The sequence below is a fragment of the Moschus berezovskii genome, chromosome 7 (genome assembly GCF_049115385.1).
Source record: "Moschus berezovskii isolate FMDL1 chromosome 7, NW_MosBer_1.0, whole genome shotgun sequence".
Classification (NCBI taxonomy): domain Eukaryota; kingdom Metazoa; phylum Chordata; class Mammalia; order Artiodactyla; family Moschidae; genus Moschus; species Moschus berezovskii.
In genome coordinates this window covers 90,053,971-90,080,013 of record NC_142466.1, presented here as the reverse complement: position 1 = coordinate 90,080,013, position 26,043 = coordinate 90,053,971, and the positions used below count along the sequence as shown (strand labels likewise).

The following is a 26,043-nucleotide window of genomic DNA, read 5'->3' as shown; positions in this document are numbered from 1 at the left end:
AAATTCTCTACGGTTGGTCAAAGCAATTACATGAGAGATCACACAAAAGACATTTTATGATATTCAAAAATACACAAAATTTATTTTCTATATATTCTGGCATACAAAGTTATTTGTTAAAATAGCTGACAGATAATATAGACAGATGACAAAAGTAGAAAAAAAGGTGGGTGTGTGCTAATGTTAATACCATACATTACAAGTACTTAGAAGATACTGTAGAAAGTTGCTGGACTAAAAATCAAAGATTATTATTTAAGGCTAAAAATTAATTAATCAGTTCAGTTCAGTTCAGTCGCTCAGTCGTGTCCGACTCTTTGCGACCCCATGAATCACAGCACGCAAGGCCTCCCTGTCCATCACCAACTCCCGGAGTCCACTCAAACTCATGTCCATCAGGTCGGTGATGCCATCCAGCCATCTCATTCTCTGTTGTCCCCTTCTCCTCCCGCCCCCAATCCTTCCCAGCATCAGAGTCTTTTCCAGTGACTCAACTTGTTGCATGAGGTGGCCAAAGTATTAGAGCTTCAGCTTTAGCATCACTCCTTCCAATGAACACCCAGGATTCATCTCCTTTAGAATGGACTGGCTGGATCTCCTTGCAGTCCAAGGGACTTTCAAGAGTCTTCTCCAACACCACAGTTCAAAAGCATCAATTCTTTGGTGATCAGCTTTCTTCACAGTCCAACTCTCACAGCCATACATGACCACTGGAAAAACCATAGCCTTGACTAGACGGACCTTTGTTGGCAAAGTAATGTCTCTGCTTTTTAATATAACTACCATAGGATCCTACAATTCTACTCCTGGGCATATATCTGGAGAAAACTATTATTGGAAAAGATATATCCATCCCAGTGTTCATTGCAGGACTATCTATAAGAGCCAAGACATGGAAGTAAGTAACTTAAATGTCCATCCATAGACGAATGGATAAATTCATATATATACATGAATGGACTTTGAGGTTATCTTACTAAGTAAAGTAAGCCAGATAAAGATAAATATCATATGATATTGCTTATATGTGGAATTGAAAAAAAGATACAAATGAACTTATATTTAAAACAGAAAAAAACTCACAGATCAAGGGAGGGGAAGGATATATTAGGAAGATGGGTTAACATATATACACTACTATATATAAGACAGATAACCAACAAGAACCTACTGTATAGCATAAGAACTGTACTCAGTATTTTGCAATAACATAAAAGGGAAAAGAACCTGAAAAATAATATAGGTTACTGAATCTTTCTGCTGTACACCTGAAACTTACTTGAAATTGTAAGTCAACTATACTATACTACAATCTTGAATAAATAAATAAATAAACGTCCTTTGAAATTCTTTTTGAAAGACAGTGGGAGTATATCTATAAAATACTTATTATATGTTAAAAAGTTACAGATTTGTTACCCCTGCCAAAAGAGACTAATCTTTTCAGGTGTTTATATCAAATTAAGTTTTTCTCTAAAGTATGTGTATGTCTTAAAAAGTTCACTGAGATTCATAAACAGGTGTTAGAACTGATTTAGCTTTATAAAACCTGTAAATGTTCAGCTGTTCTCCTTGGGACCAGGTAGAGACAGAGGAGGGAAACTCCTGGTCCATTAAGCCTTAAGGGTTTTCAAGGGTTCCATGACCACAGTTTGAAAATCACTGACACATGTGACTCTCAATTATTCAATTAATAACGTGGTTATTCAATTAAGTCTGAGTGTTCTAACCACAACACACGAGTCAAAAAAACTACAGAACATTTCGATGAAGAAGCGACCACTTTTCGGATATTTTAAAAAACAAAGCCAGACATATAAAGAGGATGAAAATAATGGAACTGACAGAAAAGTTTAGGTAAAACTCAATATTGTTATCCCAGTCAAAATTAATAGCATTTTTGTTGCTTCTCCTTAAACTAAATGAAACACAGCAATGGAAGCATAACCGCTGAGAGTCCAGTAATGGTTTAAGGGTTGTCTTCAATCTCAGGAGCAATTAGAGAGAAATCAAGTTATAACATTTTATTTTCTTACATTGTAGAGACAAGACAAATGTTTACATCTTGAGTACTGTTGAATTCTTTCACAATCTTGATTCTTTCCTCTGATTTTGTACTTCCATCAAGTCGTCGGTAATCAAGTCCAGATGCCATACAGTATTGCTGCAGCACATCAAGCAACTTGAGGAAAGATACAGAGACATGCAAAGATAAACTCATGGTTTAATAAGTTTCATACCATTACACAGATGAGCTTTACTAAGTATTAATATCGTTGTTTACAATTTCTTTCTTATAATTACAAGGGCAACAAATATTTTTCTAATTTCTGACTCATACATCTTCCGACTATTATATTGAAACTGACTTAAACATTCGGCAACCTTTGTTTTAAAAAAAGAAAAATCAATCTTTCAAGGGAAAAAATCAATCTTCAGCTTTCTAAACTAAAAAAAAAAAAAAAAAGGAATAAAAAGTATTGGCCAATTCATTTATCTAATTATACTCATTATTTTTGCTAGAGTCCACATTCTAAAATATCTTAAAGAACATTTTAATTATTAACAAAAACATTTAAGTAGAGAATTAGAAATCTATTTGACAGTAAGCAATTCTGATATAATTGAGATTTAAGTATCTGTTTTAAAAGTTGTTTACCTCATTACCATTTCCTACAGAAATTATTAAGAAGCAGAAGATATTAGGAAGAGGTGGTAAGAATATACAGAAGAACTATACAAAAGATCTTCATTACCCAGATAATCACGATGGTATGATCACTCACCTAGAGCCAGACACCCTGGAATGTGAAGTCAAGTGGGTCTTAAGAAGCATCACTATGAACAAAGCTAGTGGAGGTGATGGAATTCCAGTTGAGATATTTCAAATACTAAAAGACGATGTTGTGAAAGTGCTGCACTCAATATGCCAACAAATTTGGAAAACTCAGCAGTGGCCACAGAACTGGAAAAGGTCAGTCTTCATTCCAATCCCAAAGAAAGGAAATGCCAAAGAATGTTCAAACTACCACACAATTGTACTCATCTCACATGCTGGCAAAGTAACGCACAAAATTCTCCAAGCCAGGCTTCAGCAATATGTGAACTGTGAACTTCCAGATGTTCAAGATGGATTTAGAAAAGGCAGAGGAACCAGAGATCAAATTGCCAACATCTGCTGGATCATGGAAAAAGTAAGAGAATTCCAGAAAAAACATCTACTTCTGTTTTATTGACTATGCCAAAGCCTTTGCCTGTGTGGATCACAACAAACTGTGGAAAATTCTGAAAGAGATGGAAACACCAGACCACCTTACCTGCCTCCAGAGAAATCTGTATGCAGGTCAAGAAGCAACAGTTAGAAATGGACATGGAAAAACAGACTGGTTCCAAATAGGGAAAGGAAGACATCAAGGCTGTATACTGTCACCCTGCTTATTTAACTTATATGCAGAGTACATCATAAGGAACGCTGGGCTGGAAGAACCACAAGCTGGAATCAAGACTGCTGGGAGAAATATCAATAACCTCAGATATGTAGATGATACCACCCTTATGGCAGAAAGTGAAGAAGAACTAAAGAGCCTCTTGATGAGAGTGAAAGAGGAGAGTGAAAAAGTTGGCTTAAAGCTCAACATTCAGAAAACTAAGATCATGGCATCTGGTCCCATCACTTCATGGCAAATAGATGGGGAAATAGTGACAGACTTTATCTTTTGGACTCTAAAATCATTGCAGATGGTGATTGCAGCCATGAAATTAAAAGACGCTTGCTCCTTGCAAGAAAAGTTATAACCAACCTAGACAGCATATTTAAAAGCAGAGACATTACTTTGCCAACAAAGGTCCATTCAGTCAAGGCTTTGGTTTTTCCAGTGGTCATGTATGGATGTGAGAGTTGGACTAGAAAGAAAGCTGAGTGCTGAATAATTGATGCTTTTGAACTGTGATGTTGGAGACGACTCTTGAGAGTCCCTTGGACTGCGAGGAGATCCAACCAGTCCATCCTAAAGGAGATCAGTCCTGAGTATTCACTGGAAGGACTGATGCTGAAGCTGAAACTCCAATACTCTGGCCACCTGATGCAAAGAACTGACTCATTTGAAGAGACCCTGATGCTGGGAATGATTGAAGGTAGGAGAAGAAGGGGACGATGGAGGATGAGATGGTTGGATGACATCATCAACTTGATGGACCGGAGCTTAAGTAAGTTCCAGGAGTTTGTGATGGACAGGGAAGCCTGGCGTGCTGCAGTCAATGGGGTCAGAAAGAATCGGACACAACTTAGCCACTGAACTGAACTGAACTGACAGAAGATACAAAAGCAGTAAATGTGGCTGGATGCTTTTTTTATCTCTTTAAGATACAGAGATCTCTTTATAGACTTTTAAGCCTCAGGAACTAGACCTGAGTCAATCAAAAATACGCTTCAGACAAAACTCACCTTGGTAGAAAAGGAGAAAAGAAGAACTTTATCTTTGTTTTTCCTGCAATGATTTAAAAGCTGCTGAAGAACCTGGAAGGGAACCACAAGAATATCAGTAAACCAGTTTCAATAAAAAGTATACTTTATATACATAAATATCACTTAAGATTTTTTAAAAAATTATTTAATACAATATAATTTCAGTAATCTTTGTTAATTCCCTTTAGTTTTTCCAAGTTTAAAGTATTAGATATTATATGAAATTCATCATCACATTGTTAAAAACGAGGTAAATTAAATTGCTCAAGGACTTAGTTCATCTCATCTGGTTTTAATAAAAAGGAAGCATTTTAGATTATGAGATGCATTTAAATGGATTAATTTAATTTCCAAAAACACTTTTTTATACTTACAGTATGTTCAGAAACTAAATTACAAACAATATTTCTTTTAGGACTTAGGCCTAGATATCTATCTAATATCAAGAAAACTAGAGATATCAACGGAACATTTCATGCAAGGATGGGCACAATGAAGGACAGAAAAGGTATGGACCTAACAGAAGCAGAAGAGATTAAGAAAAGGTGTACATAGGAAGACTGTACAAAAAAAGGTCTTAATGACTGAGATAACTGCAATGGTGCAGACACTTGCCTAGAGCCAGACACCCTGGAGTGTTAAGTCAAGTGAGCTTTAGGAAACATTACTAATTACTATGAACAAAGCTAGTGGAGGTAACAGAACTGCAGCTAAGTTATTTATAATCCTAAAAGATGATGCTGTTAAAGTGCTGTACTCAGTGTGTCAGCAAATTTGGAATACCCAGCAGTGGCCATAGGACTGGAAAAAGTCAGCTTTCATTCTAATCCCAAAGAAGAACAATGCCAAAGAATGTTCAAACTACCATACAATTGCGCTCATTTCACATACTAGCAAGGTGATGCTCAAATTCCTACAAGCAAGGTTTCAGCACTACATAAACCACATGTAAAGCTGGCTTTCAAAGAGGCAGAGGAAGCAGAAATCAAATTGTCAACAGTTGTTGGATCATGGAGAAAGCAAGGGAGTTCCAGAAAAACATCTACTTCTGCCTCATTGACTAGGCTAAGGCCTTTGGCTCTGCGGATCATTATAAACTATAGAAAATTCTTAAAGAGACGGGAGTACCATACCACCTTATCTGCCTCCTGAGAAACCTGTTTGCAGTTCAAGATGTAATAGGTAGAACGAGACATGGAACAATTGACTGATTCAATATTGAGAAAGGCCTAAGACAAGGCTGTGTATTGTTACACTGCTTATTTAACTTCTGTGCAGAGTATATCATGCGAAATGCTGGGCTAGATGAATCCCAAGCTGGAATCAAGATTGCCAGGAGAAATATCAACAACCTCAGATATACATATTGTACCATTTTAATGGCATAAAGTGAAGAGGAACCAAAGAGCCTCTTGATGAGGGTGAAGAGGAGAGTGAAAAAGCTGGCTTGAAACTCAACATTAATAAAAACTAAGATCATGGCTCAGTTGGGGCTTCCCTGGTTGGCTCAGAGGGTACAGCGTCTGCCTGCAATATGGGAGACATGAGTTCAATCCCTGGGTTGGGAAGATCCCCTGGGGAAGGAAATGGCGACCCACTCCAGTATTCTTTCCTGGAAAATCCCATGGATGGCAGAGCCTGGTAGTCTACAGTCCTATGCCTGGAGAATCCCACGGACAAAAAAGACTGGCAGGCTACACCCCATGGGGTCGTAAAGAGTCGGACACGACTGAACAACTCACACACACATACACCAGATCATGGCATCCAGTCCTACCACTTCATGGCAAAATGAAAGGTAAAAAGTGGAAGCAGTGACAGATTTTCTTTTCTTGGGCTGCAAAATCACTGCAGTGACTGCAGCCATGAAATCAGAAGGCACTTGCTCCTTGAAAGAAAAGCTATGACAAACCTAGATAGCATCCTAGAAAGCAGAGACATCACTGTGCCTACAAAGCTACGGTTTTTCCACTAGTCATGTACAGTTGTGAGAGTTGGACCATAAAGAAGGCTGAGTGCTGAAGAATTGATGTTTTTGAATTATAGTGCTAGAGAAAGAAGACTTTTGAGAGTCCCTTGGACTGCAAGGAAATCCAATCAGTCAATCCTAAAGGAAATCGATCATGAATATTCTTTGGAAGGAATGATGCTGAAGCTGAAGCTTTGGCCATCTGATGCAAAGAGCCGATTCACTGGAAAAGAACCTGTTGCTGGCAAAGGTTGAAGGCAAAATGAGAAGGGGGTGACAGAGAATGAGATAGTTGGACAGCATCACCAACTCAATGGACATGAATTCGAGCAAACTCCAGGAGATAGTGGATGGCAGAGGAGTATGGATTGCTGCAGGTCCATGCTGTTGCACAGAGTAGGACATAACTTAAGAGACTGAACAATAACAAATTTCTTTCAGTAAGTATTCAAATTTTCTTTAAGTATATGTAATAAAATGTGTATAATTACACCTAGCTTCTAAAAACTCTGATATTCATTTTCTAAAATAATCAGTCAGATATATACCTCTTCTCATTTTATCCCCTCTGTTTCTCTACACAGTAAGTCCTGATTCCAGATTTGATTTTGACGCCAAAATGCCAATAATTTGCCCCCATATGCAGTGTGTTTAGAGAGGAAGCAAATAATCCAAAGCCTGTATAATAATAGTAATACAGTTATTTTTAAAACGGGCACTTACACATCTGGCAATGACAGCTCCATACACTGTGGAAAAGAAAACCACAAAGGAAAAAAAAGAAATTTTCTGTACTAAGCATAAGGTTTTTCTGAACTATATAATAAAGACAACCCATTTTGTTTTAGCTCAGTTCAGTTCAGTCACTCAGTTGTGTCCGACTCTTTGAGACCTCGTGAACCACAGCACGCCAGGCCTCCCTGTCCATCACCAACTCCCAGAGTCCACCCAAACCCACAGCCATTGAGTCGGTGATGCTATACAACCATCTCATCCTCTGTCGTCCCCTTCTCCTCCTGCCCTCAATCTTTCCCAGCATCAGGGTCTTTTCAAATGAGTCAGCTCTCTGCATCAGGTGGCCAAAGTACTAGAGTTTCAGCTTCAACATCAGTTCTTTCAATGAACACCCAGGACTGATCTCCTTTAGGATGGACTGGTTGGATCTCCTTGCATAAATATTTAAACTTCTAAATACATCATCCTTGCATGTATGCAAACTGAAAGAACAACACTTACCTTCATTTTTCCACTGTATTTTGGGTCAGAAAGTGTTTCAAAGGCTGCATCTTTGCTTTTTTGCACAAAATCTGGGAATCTGGAAAATACCTGATCACATATCCTTTTGATAAGTGTTTCCTTAAGGGGAAAAGGAAGAAGAGAAGAAATCTCAGCACTTTTAAACCTGTATAATTTGAAAATGTTTATAAAAAATATATTTAGAAGGAATGTATTAGGTTGAAAGTTTTACCTTCTTTAATTCAAAATACCTTAAAGTGCTACGTTAAACATGTAAGGCTTTGATGAGTTCTGAGATAGTGATATGGTTACTAATTTTACTGTTACTTTTTTAAGATTTTCAAAATAAGGAACTGAATACTTCTCAAAGAGTAGTCTTTTAAAATTACATTTTTACAGCCTCAAGCCTATCACACAAAAGCAAAATATGAAAATATTATATAAAAAGCTTTTAAAAAGATCTTTTAATTTACACTGTGCTTTAGACATAACTGACATGACTAAAGTCAATGACTCCATGTGTGCGTAAATTTTGAAATTACTCTTTTTTACTAAATATTTAATATTTAATATACAGATTATTATAAAGTCTCATTTTAATACAATAGATTAGATAAACATAATTAGATACATTATTAGTGGAATTAGGATGGACTCATCAAATATCTTTAGTTGGTAATATATCAAAAGTAAATAATATGAACATAACAGAGGCATAAAAAAGATGTAAGGTTAACTTATCTCACTTTTATTTAAAATTTAAATGCATAAACTTCTCTGACATCTAAATTAAAAAACAAGCAAGTCAGTTACCTCTTAAATTTCATACAAAGATAACTTAAGGATATTCGGCTAAGAAATTTTATACCAAATACACTAAATAGCATCACAAAGAAATTCATAAAGCCAACCCAAACCTGTTGTTTAGAGGTGCTAGCAGTCTGCAGTAATGCCACATGGTTAGCTACCTTCTGAAGGACTGCAAGGTAACTGAAATACAAGGTTTTCACTGTTTCGCCCTGTGAATTGGTCTGTAACCATAAAAGTACAAAAAATAAAAATAAGCAAGGGACTAACACGGCTATGTAACTAATTACACCAAAAATATATAACTTACAATATTATTTATTATCCAGTTACTATCAGCACAATACATTATGAGAAAATAAAGGTCAAATGATACACAAAATATCCATGAATCACTAATGTGGAAGGTAAACCATAACACAACGATGTTTTTAATAAAAGAGGAGAGAAAGTCCTCATTCCAGGAAGTATACATGGTGACACAGCTTCTACAGATAAAAAACCACATGAGGAAAAGTTATATTACCTGCTACTTACTCTGATACTAGAATTGAGTACTGTGTAATCAAAAATAAGACAGAAAAGATACCATGTAATGTGCTTAGTCACTCAGTTGTGTCGGACTCTGCAACCCTGCGGACTGTAGCCCATCAGGCTCCTCTGTCCATGGGGATTCTCCAGGCAAGAATACTAGAGGCACTGCCATGCCCTCCTCCAGGGGAACTTCCCAACCCAAGGAGTGAACCCAGGTCTCCTGCATTGCAGGGGAACTCTATCATCTGAGCTACCAGGTAAACATACCATACTGAAATAGTTACCTTATAACAACAATTTCTCCTTTTTTGGCCACTGCTGCAGGTACAAGGCTCAGAAGATTGAAGTATCAAAGACACATCTTCGGTTTCTAATACTGTTTGATAGACAGCTTTCTGAAAATCTGTCAGAGAACAATATACCATCTGTCAAGATAAAACAGAAGGTAGTTATTAGTATTTTTATAGAAACGATAATTACAATGCACATCAGGTTTCACAGATTATAAGAGTGAAAATTGCTCATAAACTGTAATTTTTCTTAACATGATTAGCCCATGTAATCATTACATGGGCTTCCCAGGTGATGCTAGTGGTAAAGAACCTGCCTGCCAATGCAGGAGACATGGATTCGATCCCTGGGTCGGGAAGATCCCATGAAGGGCATGGCAACCTACTCCAGTATTTTTGCATGGAGAATCCCATAGACCGAGGAGCCTGGGGGGCTATGGTCCATAGGTTCACAGAGAGTTAGACACTACTGAAGCAACTTGGCACAAATGCATGCACATCACTGTATAATAGAAAAATACAAGAAAATTTCTCCTAATTCTATGCTATAACCTTACCATAAACTATACAAATTATACTTTTCAAATAAATCTCATAGTTTGTTCTTTAATTTTAAAAACTCAAAATATGAAAAAGCTAAGTATGTGATTTCCTTATAAATTTCTCAACATATTATTGTGGGTCTTTTCAGCGTTCCATTAGCCCATCATGCAAATAAGTGATTAAAGTTTAGGTCAAATAAAAAACTAGAAAAGGAAAGATTTTTAAAACAATGACACAGATAATACTTAGTGAATTACTTGAAAATTTGGAAAAAAAATTTTAAACTTCCTATTACTGAAGATAGGATAATGTATTTTTGCTATAAATCCCCCAAATTAGTAAATATAAGAATTAAACAAATACACATGAAGGCAAAACTTGTAAAATTCCCACCTCGTGCCCAAATTCAAGAAAAGAAGAAAACACAAGAAAATAATGCCACTAAGTAACAGGGGATGATACATTTTGCCTTATATTTCTGGTAGTCTGGAAATTGGTAAAATTCTTCGAGATATAGTTGTATGTAAGGACTTTGAGGAATGTGAATAAGAGGGAAAGCCTTTTATTTAAAAATATTTATATATGTGTATCATCACAACAGAACATTACTGCAAAAAGAAGACAAACTGTAGATGTAAGAATAAAAAGAGAATATTGAAGATAGGGTCAATGATGAAGGTACAGGCGGAAATTCTGAGTTATTATATTACCCCAAGTTTATTAAGATATAATTAACATATAAATTTACAGTATACAACATCATGATTTGATATGTGTTTTTATTGTAAAATTATAAGCACAGCAATATGGCTAGTTAACACATTAATCACGTCACATAACTACTTTTTGTGTGTATGGTGAGAACATTTAACATTTATTCTCAGAGGCGGGGACTTTTAAGATGATGGAGGAATAAGACGGGGAGTTACCTTCCCCTCCACAAATACATCAAAAATTCATCTGCATGTGGAACAGCTCCTACAGAACACATTCTGGATGCTGGCGGAAGACCCTGGGGATTTCCAAAGAGGCAAGTCGATCTCCACAGAATGAGATGGGGCAGAAGAGAAGGATAAAAAGGAGACAAAGGATTTCAGGACCAGGACCTGCGTCATGGGGGAAGGAGCTGTGAAGGCGGAAACGTTTCCACGCACTCAGAAACCTTCTCACAGGCAGAGTCTGGGAGGAGCTTTGGAACCTCAGAGGGGAACACAGCAACAGGTGCTGGGAAGGCAAAATGGAGAATTCCCCAGAGACTGTAACCAAACAGCACTCCCCAGGCAAGAGGTGGCTTACATGCTCAGAGGAGTGAGTGCAGGCTCAGTGCTGAGGCTTCAGGCGTCAGACCCCTGGGAAAGGACTGGCGTTGGCTGTCGTGAAGGTATTCTGAGGGGACTAGTAAAACACAGCTGAGGGAGTACAGAGAAAAGCCTGGGCCCACCAGAGAGGCAAGAGACTATTGCCGTGGGAATGCTCTAACTCTGCACACACACAACACAGAGCTCCACCTTCACAAGTGCCGTAGGTGGGATAAGCCAGCTGCAGTCTGTGACCCCAGAAAGAGAAAAGCAGGTGTGAATGCCAAAGGCAGAAGACAGGAGGCCACTACGGTTTGGACTCCAGAGGTCACAGCTGCTACCATGCTGTGAGTGAGCGCGGGTCACTGACCACATCTTCCTGGGAGCCTGAGCAGCTTGGCTCTACTGAGGGACCCACAACCCAGGGCCAACTCCCCTGGGGAATCACACAATCCACCTCAGGCTTCAGGGATTTCCTGCAGGTCTCAGTCACAGCGGGCACTCCGCATACACCCCAACTGTGTCTGCCCTGCCCCTCCCTCTCCCCAGCGCAAGTGAGCAAGTGAGCGCTAATAAGCTGCTACTTTCGCCCCCTCCTGTCTGGGCAGGGAACAGACACCAGAGGGCAGCCTACAAGCAGAGACAAGGCCAGAACCAAATTGGAACACCAGGAGCTCTGTGAGCAAAGGAGAAAAGGGGAAATCATTCCTGCAGCCACAGATGCAATGGATTAAATCCCCACAATAAGCCCAAGACTGTGAACTCTAGGGGCAATTGTGGCTTTGGGGAGAAAGTATAAGCTGGAATAAGGGAAGATCTGAATCTGAGCCAACCTCACACTGCCAATAACAGATCCAGAGATTTTCTTAGAAATATTGGAGGACTTTCTGAGTAGGCAGATTGACTAGAGCACACTCTGTGGATAAGTCAATGGAGAAATCATGAGGACATTCTTCTTAATATCATTCTATATATATTTTTCTTTTCCATATTGTTCTGTTTTTCTTCATTCAGTTCAGTTGTTCAGTTGTGTCTGACTCTTTGCGACACCATATACTGTAGCACACCAGGCTTCCCTGCCCATCACCGCCCATCACCAACTCCCAGAGCTTGCTCAAACTCATGTCCATCCAGTTGGTGATGCCATCCAACCATCTCATCCTCTGTCATCCCCTTCTCCTGCCTTCAGTCTTTCCCAGCATCAGGGTCTTTTCCAAGGAGTCGGTTCTTCACACAGGTGGCCAAAGTATTTTCTTGACTACTCTTTTTTCTTTTTTATAATATACTTTTTCCTATTTTTGAAACATCTTATTTTTAAATAAATTCATTTTATTTTCCTACTTTTACAGCACTCTTCAGTTATACCATATTTTCCCATGTTTTTGATTTGGTGTTTTAGCTAGTCTAGTTTTTAGTATTCACTTTCATTTATAAGTTTATCTATTGGTTTGACTGCTCTCTTCTTCTTTGACTCCTGTTTTTATCCTTTCTGTTTTTTCTTTTCTCTTTTTTCTCTCTTCTTTCTCTTTTGTGAGTATGTGAGTTTCTTTGGGTGCTCTGGCCTACCGAGTGTTGCTTTCACCATTACTCTTGGGGTTTTGTTTTCTGTGCTGTGTGACCAGTGAAGTCTTGGTGCTACAGTAAGGAGCTGGACCTGAACTCCCAAGGTGGGAGACTCGAGTCCAGGACTTTGGATCACCAGAGAACTACCAAACCCATGGAACATTAATCAACGAGAACACTCCCAAAGGCCTCTGCTGCTGCTAAGTCACTTCAGTCGTGTCCAACTGTGTGCGACCTCACAGATGGCAGTCCACCAGGCTCCCCTGTCCCTGGGATTCTCCAGGCAAGAACACTGGAGTGGGTTGCCATTTCCTTCTCCAATGCATGAAAGTGAAAAGTGAAAGTCAAGTCGCTCAGTCGTGTCTGACTCTTAGCAACCCCATGGACTGCAGCCTACCAGGCTCCTCCATCCATGGGATTTTCCAGGCAAAAGTACTGGAATGGGGTGCCATTGCCTTCTCCACCCTAAGGTCTCTATCTCAACGCTAAGACCAAGTCCCCCACAAAGGCCAGCAAGCTTCAGAGCCACACATCTCAGGTCAAAACTTCAGCAAAACAGGAACTCAACTCTGCCCACTAGCAGACATGCTGCCCAAAGCCATACCAAGCCAATAGACACCCCAGCACATTACTGGATATGGCACTGCCCTTCAGAGAAACAAGATCCAGCTCCATCAACCAGAATAGAGGCCCAAGTCCCCCAAACTAGGTAGCCTTCACAATCACTGGTCCAACCTCACCCATGGAAGCAGACTCCACAATTATGAGAAACTATGACCTTCCAGTTTGCAGAAAGGAGACCCCAAACACAGTAAATTAAATGAAATGAAAAGACAGATAAACATGCAGCAGTTGAAGGAACATGGTAAAAACTCACAAGACCAAACAAATGAAGAGGAAATATTCAGTGTACCTGAAAATGAATGCAGAATAATGATTGTAATGATGATCCACATCTTGGAAATAAGATGGAGGCACAGATAAAAATAATGGAGGGGGTGACTGAGAAGATACAAGCAATGTTTAACAAGAACCTAGAAGGAATAGACAATCAACAATGAACAACACAATAACTGAGATTAAAATTAAACTAGAGGGAACCAACAGCAGTATAAGTGAGGCAGAAGAGTGTATACGTGAGCTGAAAGATAGAATGGTAGAAATAACTGAAGCAGAGCAGAATAAAGATAAAAGACTAAAAAGGGATGAGGAGAGCCTCAGAGACCTTTGGGACAACACTAAGTGCACCAACATCCAAATTATAGGGCTCCCAGAAGAAGAAAAAAAGTAAGGATATGAGAAAATATTTGAGGAGATTATAGTCAAAAATTTCCCAGACATGGAAAAGGAAATAGCTACCCAAGTCCAGGAAGTCCAGGGAGTCCCATATAGGATAAACCCAAGGAGAAAGATGCCAAGACACATATTAATCAAACTAACAAAAATTAAACACAAAGAAAATATTAAAAGCAGCAAAGGAAAACCAACAAATAACATACAAGGGGATCCTCATAAGGCTAACAGCTGATTTTTCAACATAAACTGCAGGCTAGAAGGAAGTGGCAGAATACTTAAAGTGATGAAAAAGGTACAACCAAGATTACTCTATCCAGCAAGGATTTCATTCAGATTCAGAGGAGACATCAAAAGCTTCACAAACAAGCGAAGTTAAGAGAATTCAGCAACACCAAACCAGCTTTATAACAAATACTAAAAGTACTTCTCTAGACAAGAAACATAAGTGAAAGAAAATGCCTACAAAAAAACCCCCAAAACAATTAAGTAAATGGTAATAGGATCATCAGTTCAGTTCAGTTCAGTCGCTCAGTCGTGTCCGACTCTCCGCGACCCCATGAATCACAGCACGCCAGGGCTACATATCAATAATTACCTTAAATGTAAATGGATTAAATGCTCCAACCAAAAGATACAGATTGGTTCAATAGATACATAAACAAGACCCCTATATATGCTGTCTAAAAGAGAACCACCTCAGATATACGGACACATACAGACTGCAAGTGAGGGGCTGGAAAAAGATATCCCATGCAAATAGAAATGAAAAGAAAATGGGAGTACCAATACTTATATGAGATAAAACAGATGTTAAAGAGCATTATAAGAGACAATGAAGGACACTATATAGTGACTGCAGAATCAATTGAAGAAGATACAAGAATCATAAATACATATGCACCCAACATTGGAGCACCTCAATGCACGAGGCAAATTCTAACAACTATTAAAGGGAAAATGGACAGAAACACAGTAATAGTGGGGGACTTTAACACCCCATTGACACCAATGGACAGATCATCCAAACAAAAAATTAATAAGGAGAAACAATCTTTAAACGATACATTGAAACAGTTGAACCTAATTGATATGTACAGGGGATTTCATTTAAAAACAGCAGATTTCACTTATTTCTCAAATGCACATACAACATTCTCCAGAATAGATCACACCTTAGGTCATAAGTCAAGCCTTGGTAAATTTTTAAAAAAGGGAGGTCATTTCAAACATCTTTTCTGACTACAACACTGTAAGATTAGATAACAACTACAGGAAAAAAGCTATTAAAAAAAACTACAAACACATGGAGGATAAACAATATGCTTCTGAGTAACTAAGAGGTCACTGAAGAAATTAAAGAGGAAATAAAAAAATACCTAGAAGCAAACAATGATGAAAACAGGACAATTCAAAATCTATGGGATGTAGGGAAAGCTGTGCCATAAGAGGCAAGTTTATAGCACATTAATCCTACTTCAAGAAACAAGACAAACATCAAATAAACAACCTAACTCTACACCTAAAGCAACTAGAAAAAGACAAGTGAAAAAAAAAAAAGCCCCCGAAGTTAGTAGAAAGAAATCATAAAGACCAAAGTAGAAATATATGAAAAAGAAATGAAGGAGATAATCAAAGATCAATAAAACTAAATGCTGGTTCTTTGAGAAAATATAACTGATAATTCATTAGCTAGACTCATCTAGGAAAAAACAGAAGTGAAGTGAAATGTTAGTCGCTCAATCATGTCTGACTCTGTGTGACCCCATGGTCTGTAGCCCACCAGGTTTCTCTGGGATTCTCCAGGTAAGAATACTGGAGTGGATTGCCATTCCCTTCTCCAGGGGATCTTCCTGACTCAGGGATCAAACCCTGGTCTCCTGCATTGCAGGCAGACTCTTTACCATTTGAGCTACAGGGAAGTCCTACCAAAAAAAAAAAAAAAAGAAGAATCAAATCAAGAAAACTAGAAATGAAAAAGGAGGTTACAACAGACAATGCAGAAATACAAAGGACAAAAATACTGTCAAAACAAAAATTTTCACAATGTGTATGGAAACACAAAAGACCGAACCACCAAAGCTATCTAGAGAAAGAAAAACGGAGCTAGAAGAATCAACCTTCCTGACTTGAGACTATACTATAAAGCTACAGTCATCAAGACAGTATGGTACTGGCACAAAAATAGAAATACAGACCAATGGAACAATATAGAAAGCCCAGAGATAAAGCCACATGCCAATGGATATCTTATCTTTGACAAAGGAGGTAGGAATATACAGTGGAGAAAAGATAGTCTCTTCAATGAGTGGTGCTGGGAAAACTGGACAGTGACATGAAAAAGAATGAAACTAGAACACCTCCTAAAATTATATACAAAAATAAACTCAAAATGGATTTAAGACTTAAATGTAAGGCCAGAAACTGTAAATCTCTTAGAGGAAAACGCAAACACTACAGTCCCTGACATAAATCATAGTGAGACCCTCTATGAACTACATCCTAGAGTAATGGAAATAAAAATAAACAAACGGGACCTAATTAAACTTAAAAGCTTTTGCACAGCAAGGGCAACTATAAACAATGTGAAAAGACAATCCTAAAATGGGAATAAATAATAGTAAATGAAACAACTGACGAAGAATTAATCTCCAAAATATCAATCACCTCAAGCAGCTCAATACCAGAAAAACAAACAATCCAATCAAAAACTGGGCACAAGACCTGAATAGATATTTCACCAAAGAAGACATATACATGGCTAATAAACACATGAAAAGACGCTCAAATCAGCTATACTCCCATGCAAAATAAAAGGTTTAACGTTTGAAAAAAATAAAAATAAAAAAGATCCTCTTAAAGTCAAGTCCTCAAATTTTCTTATACAATTAACAAAATTTAATTGTAATTTTCATGCAAACCCTTAAAATTAGTTGTGCAAATATACACTGCATTCTACAGGAAATATACCTATTAAAAAGAAGCTTTTAACTACTTTGTTCTGTAGTGAGAATTAAAACACCAAATATACTGGGTTATGGGCTTCCCTTGTGACTCAGCTGGTAAAGAAGCCACCTGCAATATGGGAGACCTGGGTTCAATCCCTGGGTTGGGAAGATCCCCTGGACAAGGAAAGGCTACCCACTCCAGTATTCTGGCCTGGAGACACAGTCCATGTGGTCACAAAGAGTTGGACATGACTGAGCGACATTTATGTTCACTTTTGATACTGGGTTATGGCTTCCCAGGAAGCTTAGCTGGTAAAGAATCTGCCTGCAATGCAGGAGACTGCATTGACCCGGTTTGATTCCTGGGTAAAGAAGATTCCCTGGAGAAGGGATAAGCTACCCTCTCCAGTATTCTTGGGCTCCCTGGTGGCTCAGATGGTAAAGAATCCTCTTACAATGTAGGAGACCTGGCTTTGAAACCTGGTTGGGAAGATCCTCTGGAGGAAGGCAAGACAACCCACTCTAGTATTCTTGCCTGGAGAAGCCCCATGGACAAAAGAGCCTGGTGGGCTACAGTCCATGGGGTGGCAAAGAGTCAGACACGATAGTGACTAAGCACAGCACAGCACATACTGGGTTATAGACGGTACACAGTATAAGATGGGCAAAATATGAACAGAAAACACATTAGGGCAAGAAGTTCTTTCTTCGTTGAGGAAGAATTGTATCAAAAGCCTTTGTGTTCTAAAATAATAGAAATGAGTTTAATGTATACTAATAATAGACCTGTTAGATAAAACGTTAGTAAAGTTAGTGAGGAAGATTTTTCAGGCTTCATTAATATTTTATGAAATTCTGCACATAACAATTTTTTTCACACTGAGTAAAATGCAAAAAACTGTATTCATAAAACACCACAGGAGATAGATACCCTCTTCAAAAGAAGTATTTTCACAATAAATAAAACATGACAAGGAATTCTTAATATACACAAAAGCGGTTCTCACCCGATCTTCCTTCTTAGGCAATTGATCCTTGATTAGCGTCTTGGTTCGTCTGAGAAACCACCCAGACATCTTTCTTGCAAGCCTTTGCATGGCCTTTCGGCCAGTAGCTAGTTCCCTTTTTGTAGCTGTGTGTCTCTGACCATGTTCTACTGGGTCAGAAAACTGCTTCTTGAAGTGGATCCTGCTACCTAATAGTCCTGGCACAGCCCTTTATAACGGCAATAAGAAAAATGTTAAGGCTTTATTAAACTAATAAGAAACAGACCTCTTTTCGCTCTTAAGAAATACACTAAGTCACGTGTTTATAAAGGATAACAGTAACAAAAGGCAAGAAAGCAGAATGTTCTTTATGACAATTTCAGTGAATAACTATAAGAAGATGATGGGACAGATAAATTACTTCAGATATTTACTTCAGGGACCAAAAGTAATATATAAAACTGGGTCTTCATGGGACTCTTTACTGTGCATACTATGTTTGAGATAAAACACCTCTATAAACAGACAACTAATTTTTTTCAGAAACAAATAATTAGGAAAAAAGGTTAAGAAAGTAGAAAATAATTTTCTAAACTCACCAGTCCATAACACACCACAATTCTTTCATGTTGTTCTGAAGAATGGTTCCAGTGAGGCCAATTCGGACATTACATTTTAAAGCTTTCATAATTTCTGTTACTCTAGCCTTTGGATTCTTGATTCTATGAGCTTCATCTACAATGACAGCTGACCATTCCAAACTACAAAGTGAGACAAAAAGGAAAAAAGGTTGGAAAAATGTCCCATTCTTAGACTATATAATTTTAGCCAGTTTTCTCTACCAAACTTTTGGAGTTGTTTCTTCTTTACTGACTGATGATTCCACAGAATTTTCACTTAGTTGTTTAAATGATCACAAGTTTGGACAACCCATGAAAATAAAATGTGTAGGGAGACAAAAGGGCAGAGATTCTGTTTAGGGACAATGAAAAGAAATAACTCATTTAAACATGACTAAAATCACAAAAATAATCTTTTAAAAGTAATAAAAAAGAAAAATATAAAATAAGCAAAACTTATAATGCTAATTACGAATGAAAAATATCAATATAAACTCATGATTTCTACAAAGTTGCACTACATAGCTCTGCCTGATAAAAAGGTTTAGGATTGATTATTACCCCAATAGCAATGAACAACCACAGTGGTCAATCCACTAAAAGGAAGCAGGATCTCACAGAGAAATAGTTGGTTTCAGGTATGCAGCAAGGGAAATACTGGAGATTGAGAAAGCACAGATGCTTTCAAAGACAAATGGGGGAAAAAAAAAAAAAGACAAATGGGGGCATGTCCAAAGAACACAGGAGCAAAACTAATTAGAAAATTAAAGCATCATTAAAAATAATGACTATAGGGTAGTGTAAAACATTGAATATACAAAAATACAAGGGCTGTATGAAAAAATTCACTTTAGACTCTTATCTCATGCCATATATAAAAATTAACTCAAAATAGATTGTAGACCTAAAAAAAGAGCTAAATTATAAAAGTTATAAAATGCAGGAAAAGTTCTTGTGACTTTGGGTTAAAGAAAAATTTCTTAGATCTAAGACACCAAAACATGTTCAATAAAAAAAACTTGGTAAGTTGAACTTCATCAGAGTTAAAAAAAACTTTTGCTCTTTCAGACATCATTAAGAAAATGAAAAGACATGATACAGACATGCTACAGAGAAAATATTTGCAAATCATAACCTGATAAAAGAATTTACATATAGAATTATATAAAGAGCTACTACAACTCAGCAGAAGTTAAAACAATCCAATTTAAAAGATGCTAAAATATTTTAATAGACACTTCACCAAAGATATATAAAGGCCAACAAACACATAAAAAAGTTCATAATTAGAAAAAAAAGGAGAGAGATACCACCACAAACCTACTTGACTGGCAATCAGGAAAGACTGACAAAATTAAGTGTTTTCAAAGAAAACTGGACACACTGCTTATGGCAAAGTACAGACATTTTTCTAAAACAATTTGGCTGTTTCTTAAAATGTTAAAACTCCTTATAGCACTCAGCAATTTCATTCCTAGATATCTTTCCCAGAGAAATAAAAACATTAACATTTACTCAAAGATTTGTACATGAATGTTCACAGCAGCATTATAATAGCCCCAAACTGGAAACAATCTAAATGTCCATCCATTAGATAAACAAAATGAGGTATATACAATAGTACTGTCAACAATAAAAAGGAATAAACTAGTGAAACATGTTATAGGAGGAACCTCAAAAATGTTAAGCGAAAGAAGCCTGATATAAAAGACTACATAGTGTATGAAATTTACATGAAATCTCCAGAAAAGGCAATTCTATAGAGACAGAAAGCAGATTAGTGGTTGCCTAGAACTGGAGATGGGATGAAAGACTGACTGAAAACAAAAGCTGTTTGAGGTGATGAAAATGTTCTTAAACTGGGTTGTGGTGATAACTGCACAGCTTTATAAATTTACTAAAAACCATTCTATACTTAAAATGGGTACTTTCTATGGCATATAAATTGCACTTCAATAATCTATGAGTCCACACTGATAATCAAAAAAAGGGGGCTGGGGAATGGGAGAGAAACTTGGTGGATGAGCACCATACCAATGTGTTAGTCTGAAAATTGGAAAATGGCAGCAAAAGAATCAAGCATTCACCTTGCTATATCAGTTGAAACTGTGGATAATTTCTAATTGTAGGAGAATGCTGTTAATAAGTGTAGAAGAAATGATAAATTTAGGAAAACACCATTTTGAAAACCCAATAAAATAACTGATTCAGACAACAATAATTTCAAATGTTAATACCACTAACCAAAAGGACTGAAGGACCAGAATATTTAACTAGTAGAAAAGTATAATCCCACAATTTACTTCTAACTGTAAAGGGAGAAACATATCTCTAAAATGAAGAGATCTGATGATCATCTCCTTAGCCTATGGGACAAACTTTGCAACCTTAATAGTAGAACAACATGATATTAACATTTCCTGATGTAACATAATATGAAGTCCACAGTATCATTTATGAAGTATTCTAGTCAAAAATGTCTGATCTGAATCTAATAAGCCTTTAGATCAAAATCAGCTTACCAAAATACATATGGTAGAGGAATATACAACTCTTTGAAAAAGCAATCAGATAAATCTGTGAGACACCCTAAGGGACAACTGGCCTGGTCTCCTCAAAATGTCTTACATTAAAAAATTAAAGCTGAGGGAATGTTCTACATTCGAAGAGACTAAACGGATTTAATAGTCAACACACACGTTCAACTTATATCTTGCCAAAATAAAAGCACACATACAACCAGTGAATATGGGGATTGAGTTTATAGATATTCATGTACTATCACTTCAATTTTTCTATAGGTTTGATCATTTTTGTAATATAAAGTTGAATAAAGGACAAGAGATTAAGAACAAAGGAAAAGAGGAAAAAACAATCACAAGATTTTAAAAGCAGGGACGAAGATGAACAAAACAACTTACAAAACAGAGGAAGGAGTATCCCATGCCAGTAGCAGAAAAAGCCAAGAAACAATCTGATTAATGTTATTGAGTTCTTAAATGGTAGGACCAGATGCCTATGGAAACTGGATTAGGTAAATGTTCAACAATGACAAAATGAGGTTCACTGGAGGAGGGAATGTCAAACCCCTCCAGTATTCTTGTTGTAAGAAACCCATGAACAGTATGAAAGGCAAAAAGATATCATGCTGGAAAATGAGCCCTCTAGGTCAGAAGGTGTCCAATATGCTACTAGGGAAGAGGGCAATTACTAATAGCTCCAGACAATGAAGAGGCTGGGCCAAAGTAGAAATGATGCTAATGCAATTGTGTCTGGTGCTGAAAGTAAAGTCCGATGTTGTAAAGAACAATATTGCAAAGGAACCTGGAATGTTAGGTCCATGAATCAGGTAAATTGGATGTGCTCAAGCAGGAGATGGCAAAAATGAACATCGACATCTCAGGAATCAGTGAACTAAAATGGACGGGAATGGGCAAATTTAATTCAGTTTAGTTCAGTTCAGTCGCTCAGTCGTGTCTGACTCTGTAACCCCATGAACCGTAGCACACCAGGCCTCCCTGTCCATCACCAACTCCCAGAGTTCACACAGAACCCATGTCCATTGAGTCGGTGATGCCATCCAACCATCTCATCCTCTGTCATCCCCTTCTCCTCCTGCCCTCAATCTTTCCCAGCATCAGGGCCCTTTCAAATGAGTCAGCTCTTCACATCAGGTGGCCAAAGTATTGGAGTTACAGCTTCAACATCAGTCCTTCCAATGAACACCCAGGATTGATCTCCTTCAGGATGGACTGGTAGGATCTCCTTGCAGTCCAAGGGACTCTCAAGAGTCTTCTCCAACACCACAGTTCAAAAGCATCAATTCTTCCGTGCTCAGCTTTCTTTATAGTCCAACTCTCACATCCATACATGACCACTTGAAAAACTATAGCCTTGACCAGAGGGACCTTTGCTGGCAAAGTAATGTCTCTGCTTTTTAACAGGCTGTCTAGGTTGGTCATAACTTTCCTTCCAAGGAGTCTTTTAATTTCATGGCTGCAGTCACCATCCACAGTGATTTTGGAGCCCAGAAAAATAAAGTCAGTCACTGTTTCCATGTTTCCCCATCTATTTCCCATGAAGTGATGGGACTGGATGCCATGATCTCAGTTTTCTGAATGTTGAGCTTTAAGCCAACTTTTTCACTCTCCTCTCTCACTTTCATCAAGAGGCTCTTTAGTTCTTCTTCACTTTCTGCCATAAGGGTGGTGTCATCTGCATATCTGAGGTTATTGATATTTCTCCCGGCAATCTTATTCCAATTCAGGTTATCGTTGTATCTGCTACTGTGGTTAAGAATCCCTTAGAAGAAATGGAGTAACCCTCACAGAAAAGTCTGAAATGAAGTACTTGGGTGCAATCACATAAATGATAGATCTTGGCTGTTTCCAAGGAAAACAATTTCAACATCATAGTAATCCAAGTCTATGCCCTAACCACTAATACCAAATGGTTCTGTGAAGACCTAAAAGACCTTCTAGAACTAACACCAAAAAAATGATATTATCATATATGAAAAAAATAAATAAATAAATAAAAACAAAAAATGATGTCTTTTTAATCTTAGGGGATTGGAATGCAAAAGCAGGAAGTCAAGAGATACCTGAAGTAAAAGGTAAGTTTGGCCTTGGAGTACAAAATGAAGCAGGACAAAGATTAACAAGAGTTTTGTCAAAAGAACACGCTGATCACAGCAAACATTCTCTTCCAACAACCCAAGAGACAACCCTACACATGGACATCACCAGACAGTCAATACTAAAATCAGATTGATTATAGTCTTTGCAGTCGAAGATGGAGAAGCTCTATACAGTCAGCAAAAACAAGAGTGGGAACTGGCTGTGGCTCAGATCATCAGCTCAGCATTGCAAAATTCAGGTTTAAATTGAAGAAAGTAGGGAAAACCACTAGGCATTCAGGTATGACCTAAATCAAATCGCTTATGATTATACAGTAGAGGTGATAAAAACATTCAAGGGGTTAGATCTGATAGACAGAGTACCTGAAGAACTATGAACAGAGGTCCATAACATTGTACAGGAGGCGGTGACCAAAATCACAACAAGAAAAAAAAAATGCAAAAAGGCAAAGTGGTTGTCTGAGCAAGCTTTACAAATAGCTGAAAAAAGAAGAGAAGTGAAAGGCAAGAGAGAAAGGGAAAGATATACCCAACTGAATGAGAGTTCCAGAGAACAGCAAGGAGAGATAAGAAAGGCTTCTTAAGTGATATACTAAGGGAACATTTCATGCAAGGATGAGCAAGATAAAGGAAAGAAACGGTAAGGAACTAACAAAAGTAAAAGAGATTAAGAAGAGGTGGCAAGAAGAACTATACAAAAAAGGTCTTAAAGACTGGGATAACCACAATGGTGTGTTCCCCTCACTTAGAGCCAGACACCCTAGAGTGTGAAGTCAAGTAGGCCTTAGGAAGCTTACTACAAACAAAGCTAGAGGAAGTGATAGAATTCCAGTATTTCAAATCCTAAAAGATGATGCTGTTAAAGTGCTGCACTCAATATGCCAGCAAATTTTAAAACCTCAGCAATGGCTACCAAACTGGAAAAGGTCAGTTTTCATTCCAATCCCAAAGAAGGGCAACACCAAAGAAGGTTCAAGTTCAGTTCAGTTCAGTTGTTCAGTTGTGTCCGACTCTTTGTGACGCCATGAATCACAGAATGCCAGGCCTCCCTGTCCATCACTAACTCCCAGAGTTCACTCAAACTCATGTCCATCGAGTCAGTGATGCCATCCAGCCATCTCATTCTCTGTTGTCCCCGTCTCCTCCCGCCCCCAATCCTTCCCAGCATCAGTCTTTTCTGGTGAGTCAACTCTTCGCATGAGGTGGCCAAAGTATTGCAGTTTCAGCTTTAGCATCAGTCCTTCCAATGAACACCCCGGACTGATCTCCTCTAGAATGGACTGGTTGGATCTCCTTGCAGTCCAAGGGACTCTCAAGAGTCTTCTCCAGCACCACAGTCCAAAAGCATCAATTCTTTGGCGATCAGCTTTCTTCACATCCATACATGACCACGGGAAAAACCATAGCCTTGACTAGACGGACCTTTGTTGGCAAAGTAATGTCTCCAAACTATTATACAATTGCACTCATTTCACATGCTATCAAGGTAATGCTGAAAATCCTTCAGGCGAGGCATCAGCAGTACATGAACCGAGAACTTTCAGATGAATAAGATGGGTTTAGAAAAGGCAGAGGAACAAGAGATCAAATTGCTAACGTTTGTTCGATCATAGAGAAAGCAAGAGAATTCCAGAAAAACATCTACTTCCACTTCATTGACTATGCTAAAGACCTTGACTGTGTGGATCTCAAGAAATTGTGGAAAACTCTTAAAGAGATGGGAAAACCAGACCTTACCTGTGTCCTGAGAAACCTTTATGCAGGTCAATAATCAACCATTAGAATTGGAGATGGACCGACAGAATGGCTCAAAATTGGGAAAAGAGTATGACAAGGCTGTATGGTGTCACTACGCTTATTTAACTTCTATGCAGAGTACATCAAGCAAAATGCTGGACTGGATGAATCACAAGATGGAATCAAGATTGTCAGGAGAAATATTAATAACCTTAGATATGTAGATGAAACCATTCTAATGGCAGAAAGTGATGAAGAAGCAAAAAGACTTTTGATGAGGGTGAAAGAGGAAAGTGAGAAAGCTGGCTTAAAACTAAACATTCAATAAACTAAAATCATGTCTTCTGGCCCCATCACTTCATGGCAAACAGATGAGGAAAAGGTGACAGATTTTATTTTCTTGGGCTCTAAAATCACTATGGACGGTGACTACAGCCATGAATTAAAAGACACTTGCTTCTTGGGAGGAAAGCTATGACAAACCTAGACAGCGTATTTATAACCAGAGACATCACTTTGCCAGCAAAGGTCCATATTCAAAGCTACGGTTTTTCCATTAGTCGTGTACCTATGTCAGAGTTGGATCATAAAAAAGGCTAAGCAGAGACGCGAGAGATGCCCGGCTCCGGTGCAACCGACCACGTGCAGAATCGTGGCTGAGATGAGCTAACCCGCGCCCAGGGTTAGGGCGGTGGCCGAGAGGAGCTGTACCACGTTCAGGAGGCGGTGGCTGCTTGGGCACCGGAGGGCCGAGAGGAGCTGATCTACATTCAAAGCAGGAGGGGCGGCCTTGAGGAGATACCCCTCGTCCAAGGTAAGGTACAGTGGCTGCGCCTTGCTGGAGCAGCTGTGAAGAGATACTCCACGACCAAGTGGAATATAAGAATCCAGTGTTCTGGGGAGGAAGGAACAAGATGGCGGAGGAATAAGACGGTGAGACCACTCTCTCCCCCACAAATTCATCAAAAGAACATTTGAACGCGGAGTAAAGTCCACAAAACAACTTCTGAATACTGGCAGAGGACATCAGGCGCCCAGAAAAGCAGCCCATTGTCTTCTAAAGGAGAGAGAAGAAATCCAACTCCACCCACCAGAACACCGACACATGCTTCCCT

General features: G+C 38.3%; 1 protein-coding gene across 2 annotated transcripts in view; it reads right to left on the bottom strand.

Annotated features, from left to right (window-relative positions):
* The window catches only part of ERCC6L2 (ERCC excision repair 6 like 2), a 156,742-nt gene that overhangs the window by 84,237 nt on the left and 46,462 nt on the right, over positions 1-26,043 (bottom strand). For both annotated transcript variants that reach the window (XM_088838103.1, XM_088838104.1), the window contains 7 exons: positions 18,532-18,693; positions 17,954-18,161; positions 9,296-9,436; positions 8,588-8,701; positions 7,671-7,790; positions 4,445-4,516; positions 2,037-2,182 (listed from right to left, as the gene is read on the bottom strand). In XM_088838103.1, coding sequence (XP_088694229.1) covers positions 2,037-2,182; positions 4,445-4,516; positions 7,671-7,790; positions 8,588-8,701; positions 9,296-9,436; positions 17,954-18,161; positions 18,532-18,693 — 963 coding nt within the window. The remainder of the gene's footprint in view (positions 1-2,036; positions 2,183-4,444; positions 4,517-7,670; positions 7,791-8,587; positions 8,702-9,295; positions 9,437-17,953; positions 18,162-18,531; positions 18,694-26,043) is intronic.